The sequence below is a fragment of the Halichoeres trimaculatus genome, unplaced genomic scaffold, assembly GCF_033239565.1.
Source record: "Halichoeres trimaculatus isolate MK-OKI-2021-1 unplaced genomic scaffold, fHalTri1.1 fHalTri1_scaffold_17, whole genome shotgun sequence".
Taxonomy (NCBI): domain Eukaryota; kingdom Metazoa; phylum Chordata; class Actinopteri; order Labriformes; family Labridae; genus Halichoeres; species Halichoeres trimaculatus.
This window is the reverse complement of record NW_027437195.1, coordinates 24775621-24793388: the sequence shown is the minus strand read 5'-3', so window position 1 is coordinate 24793388 and position 17768 is coordinate 24775621. Positions and strand designations below refer to the sequence as shown.

At 43.3% G+C, this 17768-nt stretch overlaps 1 protein-coding gene across 2 annotated transcripts in view; it reads right to left on the bottom strand.

Moving 5' to 3' along the window:
• Positions 1-17049, bottom strand: part of arhgap5 (Rho GTPase activating protein 5) — a 71869-nt gene extending 54820 nt beyond the window's left edge. For both annotated transcript variants that reach the window (XM_074691575.1, XM_074691576.1), the window contains exons 1-2: positions 16713-17049; positions 545-4485 (exon numbers count right to left, since the gene is read on the bottom strand). In XM_074691575.1, the coding sequence (XP_074547676.1) occupies positions 545-4273 (3729 nt within the window). In that variant the 5' untranslated portion in view covers positions 4274-4485; positions 16713-17049. The remainder of the gene's footprint in view (positions 1-544; positions 4486-16712) is intronic.
• Positions 17050-17768: the final 719 nt, after the last annotated feature.

Here is a 17768-nt window from a genome sequence, read left to right as displayed (position 1 = left end):
TGTGTATACATGCAAGGACTCAAAATGAGAACTTTCAGCTGCAAAGCCTTTGATTTGTCCACACACACCTCTGCGTTTACTTCTTGTCTGCAGAAAAGTGCTACTTCTATTTCACAATGTGCATGTCCACAGTGTTTGTGCAGGCAGAGGCTGAACAGTTTGTGACTTCTTATCAACAACGCACAGAAAGTACAAACCTTAAAGTTTTATTTATTTTTTGTTGGAAATTTCTTTTGGTAATGAATGTCACACCACTGGAAATTCTGTTTAAGTCCCTTTGAAATGGTGTCACATTTGCAAGGACATGCATTTGTGGGATGAGCAGCAGAGCTAAAGTTTTGGTTAAAAAACTGGCCAAATATTCTTCGCCAATGCCAGTTGTCTGATTCTGCAGTTGCCATGGACTTTGATCAAGTGAGATGTCTGATTGTCAGCACCTGAAGAAACCAGAAGCTTGAAACAAAAGCCAAGAGTTTGGCATTGGCAGAGATTTGGCACATTTTGTAGATAAAGGTGATGAAAAAGCACAAGTTTTAGGACTCACCTTCTTCGGTTCCTTTGGCGTCTTGGGCGTCTTCTTCTTCTTCATCTTCTTGTCCTCCTGCTCCGGGTCAGATGTAATAGCAGGGTTATCTATCCCGCCCTTCCATGGATCGGCGGGGGACAGCAGTGGGTCCTCTTCGCTGCCTCGGTGTGCTCTTCCCTTTTTCTTTTTCTGCGTAGCCGGGCCAGACTCCTCCCCGTCGCTGTCAGAGTGGAACCGTCTTTGGTAAGCCTTTGTCTTGCTGAACAGGATTTTAGAACGATGTTTGTATTTTGACGGCCGCCGTCCAGTCTGGGACTTCCTGTCATACCCATTCTCTTCCTCCCCTACGTGAAGACCATGTAACCCACCGAAAGAGTTTCGTATTTTGACCAGGCGGCTGTGTGCGTCGTCAGGCACGGCGTATATGTCATCGTTGTGGAAGCCCTTGGACCTTAGTAAGGTGTCCACTGGGTCTGCATAGTTATCTGATGCCTCCACGTCTTCAGAGTGTGTCATTGGGCCTCTTGGCGTCCTCCTGGTGCGCATGCCAGCCTCAATGGTTTTGAGCAGGTTGGGGTCCAGCTTTTTCACATTGGGTTTGGGTAAAGCTGGTTTGGGCCGGACGGGTGGAGGCACTTTGTGGTTTCTTTCGTGGTCTCCTACAGGTGTGCTGTGAACTGGATATTCATTGCCCTCTAAGTCGATTCGGTACTTTGCCCTTTCACTGGGTGTAGGCAGAAGCTGAACGTCATCACCGATTGGGCTGTAAGGAGGCGGGGCCTCGTTATCATCGTCAGACTCAGGGTAGTAGGTGTTGTAGGCCGGGGAATGGCTATGTGGCGACGTGGGGAAGACGTCTTCACTGGCTCCAGTGGTGCACTCCCGTGATGAGCTGTCGAACAGGAAGGAGCTCTCAATGCTCGGCTTCTTCTCCAGCACCTCGTTAAAGAAGGGTGTAAAAACCTCCGTCTGTCGATGATACTGTGACAGCGAGTAGAGCGCAGTAAACTTTGCAGCAATCTCTGTGGCAATGTGCTCCCCCTCTGTCATTAACTCTTTGATAGAATCATTCTCAAAGAAGTCCGCCTGGCTGTCTGTGATTGCTACCATCTGCACCGGGATGACGTCCTGGACTTCTGCCAAGAACGCCCGCAGGGTGGCCATAGATGCTTTGCGTTTGGCAGAGTACACCAGAATGTAGCCATGCACCAGCTCGTCCTTTCGAACACCGATAGCAGAGTGATAGGAGAGGACGGTGACCTGGATCCTCCTCCTGCTGTCCCCGATGATCTTATCCAGTATCAATGTGTTGCTCTGACCCGGCTGCCCTGCGCTACAGCAATGTGAGTCAAGGAAAGGCGAGAGGATGAGGTCGACACTGAAAGGATCCCAGCACATGGCGCACATGACTATCCTCAAATCTGTCTCTGACATGTCTTTGATACAAGGCAGCGGAGCCAAAACATCAAAGTTATGCTTTAGCCCCTCCAGCACTGCACGGAGACCCTGCTTTATTTGAAACTCAGTGAATTTACGTGGGAAGGCTCCAGAGGGGATGTCAACAAAGGTGCATTGCAACTTGTTCGCCAACTGTTGGCCTTGGTGCCTCAGTATGGGTATGTTTTTGCAAACACTGTCCCTCTGATTGGCCAGGATGAGAATGAATGGCAGTGGCTGAGCAAACCTATCCCTCCTGCTCTGTGCTATCTCTGCTCGGATCCTGCCTATGCAGTCCCCAATGCAGTTGAGGGACTCTATGGAGTTAAACACACAAAAGCAGCCGTGTGGTTTGAAAGTGTTGACCCAAGTGTGGCTGAAGAGGAGTGTAGAGTTGACATCCACGGGAAGAAGCTCCAGTTCGTAGATTTTACCATCCAGAGTGTACTCGTCGTCTGTGGACTGAGCTCGGATCTCGTTGGCTAGTTCCTGTGAGAGACCCTCCCTTCCCAAGAGGCAGAGGTTGATCTTATCAATATTGGCACTGTTATAATAGAGATTAGAACGTCCGTGGTCGAGCTGCACCAGCCTGTTGGCTAAAACCTGCTCCACTTTCAGATCCACACAGTTCTGCCCGCTCAGGCATGTCTCCTTTGTGGGATGGTAAACAAACCCAATGTGTTTGAGGAGGAGCGACTCCCTATCTGGGGCAAGCTTCTGCAGTGCTCTGTATCTGGGTTCCTCATTCAGCACACTGTGGATTTCGCTCATCTTGTCACAGCTGGGGGTGGCATTCAGGTCCAAGTCATAGAATAGCTCAGCATGCTCGAAAAGCATTTCCTGAAAATCCTCTTTGGCCCTTTCAACTATTTCCTGCTGGTGTCTACAATAAACATCCCTCCTATCTGATTCTGTGATGTACTTGTAGGCCTCGTCCTCCATGACGAAGCACATGACTTCCTCCCACGGCTGCCCCGGACTGATAAAATGAACTCTCTCCAGCGTCTTCTTGAATCTCTCTTTCATCTCCACTCGTCTTTTTTCTGACAGCAGGTGCTGGACATGGTTGTGATAAATTCTCTCACCGTCAGGTGTATCAAGGAGGTCAAAGGGTATTCTACGGTCACTGATGTCAATGTGGTCAGTCTCATCCCAGGGTGTCTGTTCCAGAATCACAAACCAGTACTGGAAATCCGGCCTGTTCCGGATCACGCTCTGTGCTTCTGGCCATGAGAGGGATTCAACCTCCTCCAGGTTGTTGAGTAGGTTGTTGAGTGTTTTGGGTAGCGTTGTCAGATACTCCTCCCTCCTCCTCTTGATGTGCTCCTGCCTCAGCTGACTAATGTGCTTCGTGAACATGTTGCGTGCTTTCCTGGAGCCCTCCAAGGTGATGAAGTCATCATAGTCCTGTTGGCCTTTCATGTTGTTGACCACAGTTTTCCACGTGGTGTGGTAATCTCTCACTGTGTGCACCATTAATTTTTCAAACCTATCTGACACTGAGGCAACAAGCTGCCGTTGGACTTTATAGGCCTCCAGGTATGGCACGGTTTTTGGCTTCCCCCTTGTTTTATCCAGCTGCTGGATGAGGGCATTGAAGCAGAGCTCTGTGTTGACATTGGAGCGTGCTGACGTCTCAATTAGCAACAGGTTTTTCTTGCTGGCAACAAAAGCCTGCAGGTCCCTCAGGTGCTGTTCCACGCATTCGTCACACTTTGTGGCAGCTACAACAATAGGCTTCTTCGCCTTAACTATTTGGGAGTAGAGGCTGTTGACAAACTTCATTTGGTCGTCAAACTTCCTGTTGCAACCTTTGCTAACATCTATGCAAAGCACAAAGCCATCCATGTTCAGCTTCCCATCGGGCATCTGCTTCTGGTCAAAGTCCTGCTCCAAGCCCAGCTGATCCGTGCAGATGTACATTAGTTTCTCTGCTGATTGGAGCTTTGTTGCCGCCGCTCTTTTAGTGTACGGCTGCAAGTTCGTACTCCGATGCGGAAGGAACGTCTGGTCATCGATAAACTCTGTTTGTTCAATGACTTGGATTTTACAGTCCAACCCCTCGTCCCCTCTATGGGACACTTCCCCCCAGTACAGGAAGTGATCATTGTTGACCACACGTCCTCCAAAGTCTATTGTGCTGAGCACCGAGGTGTGCTCTGAGTAATAGCTGTCCGCATCGGGACGCACATATCTGTTGCATAGGCAGGACTTGCCAACACCACAATTTCCCTTCTCCTTCTCCGTCCCCGAGAGACCAACCACACTGACAGCGAACGTCGGGGGGCGTGCATCCTTGTTTTTGGCCATTATATCCCCCCTCTCATCGCTAACTTGGTCACTTCCAGGAAAAAAGGTCAGGAGATCATTCCAGTTCTGCGTGTCAGTGGTACAGAGGCACTTTCATTCTGATCTTCCCTCAGCGCTGATGTGTCCTCCTCTGACTCTGAGCAGCACTTTCAGTTTCTATCCTGTGTCCTTTAGCTGGGATAGAACAGCCGGCTTCTCCTTTTATCACCTACCTGCAAGACACAGAGTTCAAATTAGGAGTGCGAGATAAAGGGGCATGGAACAAAACCATATTAGCATTGAGTTGTCCTCACAGGACTTCAGTCTTATCACTAATGATGTGTTTTGTTTCTCTGCATGTCTCTGCTGGATATAAGAGTTCATGTCAGTATAGTGTGGTGGCTTTAATCATTTTGCATAGGCCTGTCACGAAAACAAATTTTGCTAGACGATAATTTTCCAAAATATTATTGCTGATAAACGATATTGTCAATATTATTTTGATTTTTTTTTCATTTTTTTTTCAATTTTTTCATTGATGTAATTATGATAAATGGGATAATAAAGTGAGTACACCATATCAAAAGCAAGAAACTTCAATTTCTTAAGAGTATTTAACTGTAATTAAAAGGTCAGGATCTTTTAAATAAAATAAACAAAAGATGTAATAAATTTAACAAACAAGTAAGAGAAAAAAAATACAATGAAAATGAAATGGACTCTCTTTTAGAAAAAATACATGTCAATAAAAAAATAATTAATACTAATCAAAAACAATAAAACATAGGCCCTGTCTCTAAAAAAAAAAAAACTCCCAAAAAAAAGACACAACAATGAAAACTATAGCCTAAATAAAAGGGAGTTTATATAGTTCCTGAATTGTTTGTAACATGTCCTTTTTCCCAGTCAATCCGTACTGTCTGTCAAACATTTTTAACATTTCTGGCTTTCAACTGTATTGAAGGGCTGCATTTCTTTGGCAATGTAGCTGTCTTTGAGTGCCCACCATTTGGCACTTTTATTTCTATTTACTTTGCAGACCAAAAGCCTCAGTAAGAGCGGACTGTCAAAGAACAAGGCTCTGCTGCACCTCCCCTTCGTCTTCTTCTTCGTCGCCACTATTTTCAAACAAATGCGACATATCAGCTCGTTGGTGTTCATGAGCTCACACTTTGTTCATTCTGATAAAAAACAAAATATTCCCACACTGGGACTGTGGCAGGCGGCTTAAGAACCGTATCTTTCGTGCCATCACTCAAATTAGCGTGTTTCCTCCTTACCCCTCGGGACGCTCGCTTCAGCTCTCTCCGTGTGTACACGCGAGCAGCCCCGTCTTCACCCCAAAGATCGCATTTTTGACAGATGCTAACTCCGCTATAAATCCGCTAAATCCGCTATAGGACCTATGCACCCCGATGTTAGGAAAGATAGACGTAGTGAGCCATCTTCTCATTAAGCATCTTTGGTCGAAAGAGAGGAGGAAAACAAACATGCATGCACGTGTCAGTTTATCGAGGCTGGCAAACTTACCGAGGACGTTTTTGTTTATCGTTCGGTTAATTGATTTATTGATTATCGTGACAGGCCTAATTTTGCATGTTTCATGAGCAAATTTAAAGCATGAAAGTACAACTTATATAACAGGGAAAGGGAGTCATTCGGTCATAGAGCATGCTCTGCAATGTCACTTTGCCCCTCGCAGAGAAAAAGAAGTGCTTTCAACCAATTTGTGCCGAGGCAGGATAAAAATGGCATGCAACTCGAGCCCTTTGACAACCACTGACCTAGAAATGATTTGCTTCACTGTGAGAATAAAACAGAGAAAATAAATCAGTTCACAGATTTGTTATCATTGTTGGCACATCCTCGGGCAACATGATTAGGGCTAAACGAATAATCCTGATTATTTTTCATTCCACTCTCCTAATGTGTCTGCATGGTATGCTGGTCATGATTATGAAGTCTTATTAGCAGCCGTGATTATTCATGAGACGATTTGTTTTGCTGCTTTCACTGTGCGTATTCAACATAAACAGCCATACAAGAACAGATTCCTGCAGGATTCAGAGGCTGCATGCACATAAAATAAACATTGCAAATGCATCTTATTGCCCGCGTCGCTCTGTATCATCTGGTAATGCTCCAGTCAAATCAGCACCAACCTTTGCACAGCTTAACGAGAGGCTGATAGCTGCCGAGAGAATTGCGGTCATTGTTGTGTTTTACTGTGCGATGGCAATCAGCCAGTGAATTTGCCTGCGTGAGCTGGAACTGCTAGCTGCAGCATGGAGGCATGCTGAGCCTGAGAAACTGCACCAGAGGAGGAATTCGGTCCGCTGAGACGGAGCAATGAGGTTTCCCCTCTCTGTTTATAGAGGCCAAGGTGGTGATGTCACCTGTGGGGCTGTTTTGTGCAAAGAAAAAGGTTTTTTGTGAGTTCAGCAGATCTACAGAAACCTTCAGAAACCATCAAAGATTATGAAAATGTATTCATGGTTCTAAAACAAGGTGTGCCTCCCTGAATCTAATTACTATAAGGCTGTATGTCGAGGAATTTTTACAGTGAGAGGCTCTACAACATATTTTCCAATGACAACAGTTGCAGAGCACTTGGCAAAGAACTAAAAAGAAAACGTCCTGCATCTTAATCCCCATCTGTTTTGGTAAGTGGTTAAATAGTTTGTTTTAAGTTTAAAGTTAGATGAATAATTTTCACATTTTGGTAAATTCTCCTTACGTTTCGTCATTCATCATTTTCTGAGGTTCATTTACTTATTTATCTCCATATTTGTGCATTTACCACCAATTTTCATGAAGAAGTTGATTCATCTGGAATGATTTAGAAACCACCAGTCTTCTCAATGCACGATTTCAACACAGCTGGAGTTATAAAGCCTATCACTAACTTTAAACGATACAAATACAGCTTTGTTTCAGAATGCTAGAAGTATTCTTGTTTCATTTTGTGCAAAAAAAAAAAATTTGGAGCTTTATCTTTACTTTAATTAATTAATTGGTTAGAATCCATGTGAGAACTTTTTAGTGATCTTGGAAAATCTCACTTCTTCATATTTCTGATTGTAATCGATGCTTTAAAATGACAAAGTACTTATAACAACACCTATGGGCTGATATTGGTGCCACTAGAAATTAAATTTGAATTATTATATTACATTTGAAAAAACTGAAATTGAATGTAATGTTTTGAATCCTAATTTATTTGCTTTCAACCTTCTTGAAAGCTCAACTCCTGAGGCACACATTAAATATCCGCAGCTATTCTTCTCTAAACAATGTCTTTGTAAGCAACAGGGATGGGTACCTTTCACATTTGAAACGATACGGTACTGATTCCCGGTACCTGGCAATCGGTATCGGTACTTGATGGTACCAATTTTTCTGTACTTTTGTGTGTTGATGTGGTAAAAAATATCAGTGTGTTTAATAATAAAATGTAAATTCTTTTCCACTTAACATATTTATTCTTCAATATATAACCTTTTATTGTTGTGTTCATGTCCAGCACAGAAAATCAACTACCCTTCCACTGCCTCACAGTCACAAGGATGCATTTAGGTACCTAAACATGGTACCTTTTGATTTTACGTGAATCGGTACCCGGTACTTTTGACAGAATTCGGTCGGTACCAATAAAAGTACCTAATTCGGTACCCATCCCTAGTAAGCGATGTCTTTGTAGCTTGTATGTCTTTTGTAGTATAGAACCGGGTGCTGGGACACAAACATAATCAATGTTGAATGTTTTGGTATGTGAAGTGTCAACGAGTGTTTTGATAGGTCGGCGGTGTAGTCGTCGCAAGAAAAAAATGGGAAAATCAACCTCGGTCTGAAAAGTAAAAGCCGCAATTTCCCTCAGCAAAAGAACGCTGTGGTGTGAAAGCTTGCATTAAAAAACAATAGGTTTGCATCTGGTGTGCAAAAATACAGCAGATATCATCTTGTTGTCATACGGCAGCTTAAAAAGCACTCTTTGCTACTCTGGAATAGCTTCTATTGTCACCTAAGCAATAAACACTAACGGTCAAGGTGTTCAACATCCATCCTTTTAAAATCAACAGATCGAGACGTGATGTTTGCCATTTCAGCGCACCCCATGTAGCCTACAGACATTTTAGTCCTTGCCGCAGTGGTCACTACTTTGACTCCTGGCCTAGACCGTTTGCTGCATATCTTCCCCAAACAGGCCCCAAAGATATATCTGTGATAAAAATCTGCTGATAAAATAAAACCAGCAGATTGAGTTGGAGCTGAACATCAAATAACATCCTTGTGGACAGCTTGTGGGTCAATTCATCAGGGTGAAACATCCAGAATTATGGATAAAACAAGAGAAACTGCATTTCTGTATCATAAATAGGACTTCTTCAGGTTGTGCATCAGGTATAGCAGACAAAATAAGACATATGGTGGATATGTCATGTAAAATCAAATACAAAAACAGCCAGGGGCTGGTTTGAGGGTTTTAAATGTCAAATCCTTAAAAATGTTCAAAGAAGAAAACATGACGAGAAGCTTATAAACAGAAACCTGAACACTAAATATTCAGCATTAAATCGCAGCATTTACACAGAACATCTCCCTTTGGACACTCCTAATGAGGCTATATAAATTAGCAGGCTTACTCTGTTTAAGAGTGTTCCTCTGAGATGTACACACAACATTCAGGATCTAAATTTAGGCGCTGATGGCAGCTCAGAGAGACAGATCGGTGCATTTAAGAGAAGCCAATTTGTCGACTTTAATTACTGAACTACGAGTAAACCAAGTTATTAGCACAATAATGACTTTCATTTGCCAAGAACATTTTGCAAGACTTCAAACAAATATGTTGAAGAATTTCTTGGATGTAAACACGGCCTGTATAACAGTTCTGTTTGAGATAAGGTCTCAAAGGAAAACAATATTTCCACAACAGTGACTCTAGGAAAGCTGTGAGACTTTCTAGTTCTGTTGGATCTGTTTCTGCTGACTCAAACAGGGACCGTGAAGTCTCCTGAAGTTCAGTTTCGGGCTCCTGGGAAGAAATGACGTGTCGTCTTTGAACGGTTTTGTCCTTGAGACGAGCTAAAATATGCGGGTTAGGGAGGAACAAAGAAAGAAAGATCATAGCTTTGATTTGATTCTGAGTTAAAAGCTTTTCTTGATCGAATTCTTCAACTTTTTCTGCACCTTAATCTTTATTCATACACCAAAAATACAACCACATTTGCGCATAAGTGAGAAGTAAACAAGGATTAACTTGCTCAATGACCAGGAGGAAGTGTGACTCAAATTTTATGTCACCTGAGCTTTACTTTTGGCCAGGAGCTCCTCGTCCTTCACACACACACCCAGGACATTAGATGATGTCAGAGAGCAAACAAACCAGCAGGTCTATCAAGTTTACAAATCCAACCAATACCCCTCACAATGGCCTCTGAGCTGCTGTTTGTGCCACACCTGACCTGTAGTGAGCAGGCAGGGAGATGTGTTTCAGCTTATGAAACACATGTGCATAAATATGCATGTTGGCAAACACATTATTCATACCGTAACTCTTTTAATTACTGACCTATGACACACTGATTAACATCTGATGGCTTCATACAAGACAAGTGAAGAGTTTAATTGCTTCCTTGGTCCGACAAACAGCCACAAACCATTCTGAATATCAAATTTATTACATTATAATTCTAAAATATGCTGCAACTCAGACATTTTTCTGCTCGGGACAAAACTTAAGACGCCTAAAATCTGTTAAACCAAGGTTGTCCAAATGTGCCCTGTGGCCAATTGTGGCCCGAGGTCCATTTTCATAAAGCCCCAAGCTTTCACCTTTCAATGTCTGACTGTCCATAGACTACTTATGTAAAGTTAAAGCTCTGAATACTCTGCAGAAACTCAACAGCTCTCACAGCTGACATCTTTAAGACTATGTCTTTACCATGATGTGAAAATACTAGGGGTGTAACGGTACATGTATCCGTGCCGAACCGCTCCATAAGGCCGTTCGGTTCGGTACAGTGCTGTATTCGAACGAGTACAGTAAGTTAACATTAGCCACTGCACGTGGCTCTTTAATATTCATGTAAGTACTTGTCTATAATTGGCTGAGCAGGGAAGGGATTTTAATATTCATGAGGAAAGTGGTCTGTGATTCGTGCTTTGCGATCATGTGCATATCATGTGGACGTGACGTCTCACGGTGAGCCAATCAAAAGATGAATATCAAAGAGCTTCCGTAGCCACAGGAGCTTGTGTCTGAATTGTGCATCATGGCTGCTGCTAACAACCAACCAGAGCTTGAAGAGGCCCCCCCTCGCTGTATAACGGCAAGTTTTTAGTTTGATAAACATGCTAAACAAGCAAATGGTTTTGCGTTGTTCCATACTATACGGAAAACGTACCGAACCGTGAACCTAAAACCAAGGTACGTACCAAACTGTGATTTTTGTGTACCGTTACATCCCTAGAAAATACACATTTGAGGACACAAGACTAGGGGTGCACAGATCACAATTTTCTGGCCGATCACCAATCTTTAAAAAGCCTGACCTGTAGATACCGATTTGGACCAATTTTTATTTTTTATTTTTTATTACTGACAGCATATACCTTCAATATTCCAATCTTGTTTTATTGAAAATCACTGAACAATACCTGTGAAATCTTTATGTTTTAACTTAAACATCCAAAAAGTGTCATGAATTTTAGGCCTCAGAACAAAAAGCGACAATGGCTGGCTGTCAGACCTTCCCAGAGGTATGCAAGATCGGTTTCATGTGTAAAGATAGGCCGTTTGAATATGAAAAACAATCTTGATAAATCCTGATCCTGGCATAAAAAATTCTGCAAATTTTTCTCCTGATGGAGAAAATTGTCCTTGCGAAGAAGCAGAGTTTGCTGATGTTTACGCATTATGTAATACGGCAGAAAACTGACCATTTATCATCTGGTATCAAGATACACCTGAGGGACAGGTGAGGTTTGATTTCACCAATCTGTCACGATCACACAAGTATGTTTGAAGGTTTTGGAAGTCGATACTCTGCTGTCATCACAAGGAGTCGATGTAACACTCGTGACTGATACAAAAAGGTAGATAGGTAGCATTACTAGCTAGCTGGCTCTACACACCCCTGATGGTTTTATTCCTGCAGGCAGCTAACACTCCAGCCCGGGCTCCATTTGTGCTGCACTAATAGCTAAAATAGCCTTGTGCTTCATGATAAGTCTATTCACAGTGAGGCTGCAGGGGGGATTAAGGTATCACTTGGCAAGCTGGTTTTAGAGATGACTAAATGCTGTTAAGCCCTGAAACACTGCAGAACACACTGCCAAGCATGCTAGACCTCTAAAAGCTGCGCCCTGCTGGATTTTTCGGTATAAATAAACTTTTCTTTCAGAACTGCGAATGAGGAGAGCAGCCCATCGAGTGTAAACGAGGCGCCACGGGCTCATTATTTTTCCCTAAAAGAAAATCTGATCTGGAGAACAGAGAACTTCCCTCCCACAGGAAGAGATGAATCAAAACCTGTGAGCGAAATCCAAACTGCTTTCTATTAAGCGAAGCCGGAGCTCTTTGGCCGGAGAGAAATGGACTCCCCAAACATTACATCTTTTCATCTCTCCTTTCAGCGTAAATGATGAAGGCAAGCCGGGTCTGAGGCAGTTCACTCCCCCACTTCACAGGGTAGTCACTTCCAACCGTTACCTGTGACTGCCATTTTTCATAGCTGCTCAAGTACAAAATGTTACCGCAGACTGAGAGTGGAGCGTTTTTAAAACAAACGGCCAACTGGATGTAACTGAGAGCGCTTCAGAGGCCCAGAAATTTGTAAAACCACCCTGCTTTGATTGCATTCGATTAACAGAGTTGAATGACAAAACGGACAACAACATAAGTTCATGAACTTGATCTGGACAACGTGAAGGCGGAAGCATGTCCGGAGAGACAACAGACCTGCCTGCCAAAACTGTGTGGGACACTCAGAGACACCAGCACTCCTCAGAACTGCTCCTGTGTTGGTGTTCAGCTCTCAGACATGTAACACGAGGATGTGACCTCTCTTTCACTGTGACTGGGCTGCTGGGTAAAAAGTGGCGAGCAGAGCAGCTGAATATTCTTCAACTCTCTGCAACCAAAAGGAAAAAAACTTAGTGCAGATAAACATTTAAATTAAAAGATGCTACAGGGAGAAAGAGGGCCATGATGGTCAAGCAGCATAAAGAGGAAGCAGAGGGGGCGCTGCTAATGAAATCAAAGCTGTGAAACAGAAACGTAACTTTCCAATTGTTGCACGGCAGTTGCATTGTAAAGAGCATGTAAACACGTCCATACCTCTGCTGAAAGGTGACAGATTTAGTTTGTCTGCTGCTGAAAGACATCTTTCTGCCTGCTTTGTGTGTCTTCCTACTCCGCCCTCCATCACAGCCACTACACCATCTACTCTTACTAATCCCAGGCCAGAAAATAAACACTTTTCCTACACTGTGCTATTTGTTTATCAAAACAGGGATCAAATCTTTGGACTTAGGGCGCGGTCCTTCAGCCCTAAAGCACATTTTGAATGGCCAGTGTGACTGTAACCGTGCCGTACTTCTCTGCTTTGGCACACTTCAGAGAAATGGGCTTCGGCGCGGTTTACTTCATGCACGAGCACAAACACGACACACACTCTGTGTCTCATTGTGCTGACTCTGATGAGATCGCGCTTCACGTAAACAGATGTTTCACAATGACATAGGCGGGCCATTGCGTGTGTGATACCTGCTAAAGTCTGGTTCATATTGGGGTAGTGTGACTGCTGGGCCATACTCTCCAGTGGGGGAACGGCACAGCAGGGGGCAATCGGTCTTAAAGTGATACTCCGGGATGGAACAAGTTGGATCCTATCACAAGGTTTAGGGCAGAAATTACCCCCACAGCAGTGATTTTGTGCAGCAGAAGCCCAGGGCGCACACACCAAACACCCCCTCCCTGCTCCTCTGCCGGTTTCCTCTGCACCCAGACGGGGCCATTTTTTACTTGACCAAAAACTCAAATAAACGGACTCTCACGAAAAAAGTCTGATATCAGTCTGCATTCACGCTTCACTTTGCTTGCAAAGTGAACGGCAGGTCGTCCTCGCTCTCATAATCACTCATCTTTACATTGTTATTGCATAATTCATCCTGGCAGACTACCCGCGTTTGTTTATATCTGGCAAGCCGCGCGCGGACTGATACTCTATGCGGCGAGCGCCTCGTTGTCAGCTGTGGCTCAGCAGCGGAGGTAGCTCCGTTTTACAACACAATGAGAACTAGAGCCTTATTTAGCGGTGTTTTTGTGTGAAAGAAACGCGCTGAAAATTCTCTAAATAAAGCGTGAATACAGACTGATATCAGATTTTTTCGGTGGGAGTCCGTTTATTTGTGTTTTTGGTCTAGTAAAAATTGGCCCCGTCTGAGTGCAGAGGAAACCGGCAGAGGAGCAGGGAGGGGGTCTTTGGTGCGAGCGCTCTGGGCTTCTGCTGCACAAAATCACTGCTGTAGGGGTAATTTCTGCCCTAAACCTTGTGATAGGACCCAACTTGTTCCATCCCGGAGTATCACTTCAAGCACAGCACAATTTGGATGGCCAGTGTGACCACGCCCTTATAAATGTACCATGTCAAAGTTCAACATTTAGGAATTCAGACGAAATTGTGAACATCTTAACCTTTGACAAAAAGCAGATACTATTTGAGTGAGGTATGCTGGTATAAAGAATTGTGCAATGACCGTAGAGTGTATTTCAGAATTTCAAAAATATCAAAATCTGCTCATAAATGTGTAAAGACTGTGAACATGCCAAGCTCTGCAAGTCATGGAGGTTTTGTATCCCCCTGCATGAGCATTTTTATTCCTAAATATTTGATTTGAACGGTTTACAGACTCACAGAACCTCAGGTGGTTTCAGCTATAAAAAGACTGAAACTCTGACAACCCCTTCCATGTTCAAGTCCAGACTTGAAGCTGAGCATCACTCATCTGGCTCCCCTCCCTCCAGAGACACAGACGATGTAAGAACTTCAGTTTATAGGCCGACTCTCACGATCAACACGGCCATCACTCAGAACAGGGCTTGTTGCCCAAATGTGGTTGTTTCAGCTGGCGGTGGTACTGAATATTTCTCAGCATATTAGCATATGCCAATACCAATGTGCATTTCTATGCTTGTCTTCAAGATTCAGGAGAAGATTTTCAGGCATCCCTTTCCATTTCAATCATTTCTGATATAAAAACAATAAAAGCAACTCAGCTATGGAATGGACACAAATTCCTTTTAAAAAGCTTCTATCTGAGCACATTGTTTGGTGTCATTATTGCTGAACACATGTGCTCCTAAACAGTCCCAGTTCTAATAATCCTCCTATGAGTTTCAACAATTAATACGAATGCACATGGATGATCCAAATCAAATGTGTCGTTTTCATTGCTTGTGACTAATCGAGGTCACCCTACATCTTTAAATCCAAAAAACATGACCCAAAGCTATACTGCAAATTCAATAATCCCAGAATTTGGAATGGGATGTTACAGCTAACACAAAGCTTTGGACATTAAGTAAGCATTTCTTTGGTTAGTCGTGTTTGCAGAAAATTACCAGAAAATTTCTTCAGACTTTGTGCAATGTTGCTCTGGTTTGTGGACACTGCATTTCTTCCACAAAAACATTTTTTTTTGACTGTACCAAAGATTGATGTTGAAGACATGAAAGAAAATTAGATTTGTGGTGTGTGAGTTCACACACTTCTGGTCGACATTCGAGTTAGCCTCTCACTAACTTGTTTGTCAATTGTTTTGATCTATGATTTACTGGGTCAACCAGAGGAGCATTCAATAAGCTGAAAGGTGGGCATATTGCCACCTGCCGTTGCGGAGACCGATACACTTTTTTCAATGAATCAATTCTTGCCAGTGTTGTTCCACAAGCACAAGGACAGTAATCCCATTTGACCGCCTAATCAAGCGACGGCTTAGCCGTGCGTGCAAAGGTACTGATTGTCATTGATGATTTCACAAGATGCATGTCACTTGCAACGCCGCAATCACCCACCCAGCTACTGGGGTGATGTAAGTTTTACATTTAATACATGTGCTGCTGTTAATTTTCACACCTCTGTGTCAAAGCCTCAGTTTATTGTAGTTTGGTGATAAATAAAGAAGCATAAAGGACTATGTTTCACTGGGTTTGATCATCTCTAAATCATTTCAGATGATAATACAGTTGAAAGTCACTGCGGGGTATAAGACTCAATTGAGTCTGAAACTAACACCCATTTACATCTAGAACCCAGACTGCATCTCATGGCCGCTACAGTGTACTCCGGTTCAGCGGAGGGGCTGCAAAGCTGAAGCGGCACACCATGAGGTTGGCTTATAAGATAAAAGCCGGACTGTCCCTTTAACACAGTTTGGGTAAAGGGCAAGGGGAGCTGCAGCAGTCCGAGTCGATGAAAATGGCATGCAGAGCTGCAGCAGGACAAGCCCACTGACTGCAAGACACAGAATGAATAAAGTTAATAAGCTCCAAAACTTTTAATCGCAGCTTAAATGTGTGTGTGGGGCGTTCATGTGGGAAAGAAAGCTCGTTAATGTGAAATTCAATAATCTGCCCAACGGCACTTCAGGGTTTGACCCTCCATCCGTCTTCAACGTTTACGCTAGAGATTAGTGATGATTCCGCCTCAAACAAGAGTGATAATACTTTGACAGGAACTTAGAAAAATCAGGAATAAATCAAAGATAATTGTTTGTACAGCCTGAACCCTCTGAACTCCTCTGGACATCGGGATAGGCGTCAAGATCTGAGATTTTCTACCCAAATTAAGATGGTTTTATCTCAGTTGTGTTATAATAAAACCATTAGAAAAAGGGGGATGTCAAGTGAAATATTAAAGTACGTGAAAAGGGCGCAACCGGGTTATGAGAGTGACTTATGGGAGTGGACGTGACGAGTTTTTAACGTTGAATTTACACCAAGAGACGATCATGTTAATGCGTCAATGCTCTGTGGCTAACAGTCGCAACCCCATGATTTGATACGGTGGTTGAGAATTTCTCCTGGGAGAAGAGGATGAAACCCGGCTCGGCCTGGCTTGGCTTGGCCCTGGTACTAAGAGGAGAGTGAAAAAGGAACCCACCTTTCCAATCCTGATACGCTAACACTAGCGGAGCTCTGTTAGCATCGCATGCCAAGAGGGTGAGGATAGTTAGCGAGCTAGCGTTAGCATCAGCAAATCCAGGCTAACGCTGGAGAGAGGGGCGGTTTAAATTCGCAGCATGGAGTAAATTAACACTCAAAACTTACACTGTGGTGCCAGTTTGTCCAAAGTAAAGACAGTGTTATCATATAAACAGTTTACATTAACAGAAAAGAGTCTTAGCTACAGCTAATGAAGTCCCAATCCCAGTCCAAATACATTCCCCTACCCACCTATTAACATGGTCGCTCCCAGATCCACATACCACGGAAAAGAGGAGAAAGCATTCCCACATTACGAGGCAAAAAACTCCTTGTACAATCCACAATCTGTGCTCAATAGTGTCCTCTGACAAAATCCGAAGTTGGTTTCGGCTGAAGGTATATTCCCGTGTAGTTCCAGGCGGCCGGTTAGCCCGTATTTTACTGTATTTCGCTCTTGTTAGTGTGGTATGCGCTGTAAGCCGAAACCTGCGTCTCTCTGCTCCCTCCCCTCAGCAGCACTGCCAGCAGTAATGGCGACTCCCTCTCTCTCCCACCCCCCTGACTCTGAGCCTATGTCGCTCTACCACTCCATTCAGTCCCTCTCTCTCCGCCCTCCCTATGAAAAACTCTCAAATCCTCAAATTTATAAAATATATTTGATACAGAAGAGTGAAAACAAGATATAACATCCGACTTATCCAGCTTACAACTCCAAACACCAAGGAGGTGTGAATATGCTTTGTCATATATAACGAGTAAATATGTAGTTTTACTTTCGGATATCACTACTTAAATAAAAACGTGGGTAGTATTTGAAATTGTCAGGTAAAGGTGATTTAAAGTCAGTGGTGTATTGAGATGTGTGGCAGGAGTAGAAGTCCTAACGCCCTCCAGAATGCTGCATAGGTGCCCTATTGAATGTCTTTATAATAAATAAAATGTGATAAATTTCCCTGTTTTCACCATATGTGTATATAACTCCACCATAAATGGTTGGATTGCTTTGCAATACAATACAAGACAAGGTCACCATAATTTCTGACAGATGTAAAAGTAGGATCCAGATCCTGGTAATATTCTGGATACTAAGGTCTGGAATATGAAGCTAACACCAAGTTGTAGCAGACAGTCTGCTGAAAGAGAGTATAACATTAAAGTAGGACTTAAGTGTTGCTTTCCAATTACAATATGCTTGGCAGAGGTCTGCGCTCTCTGAGTGTTTATCTAGTTGCATTTGGAACCTCATATGAATGGGAAAAAAACTGTAATAGCTGTCTAAATGTAAACAAAACAGCCCCTGGATGC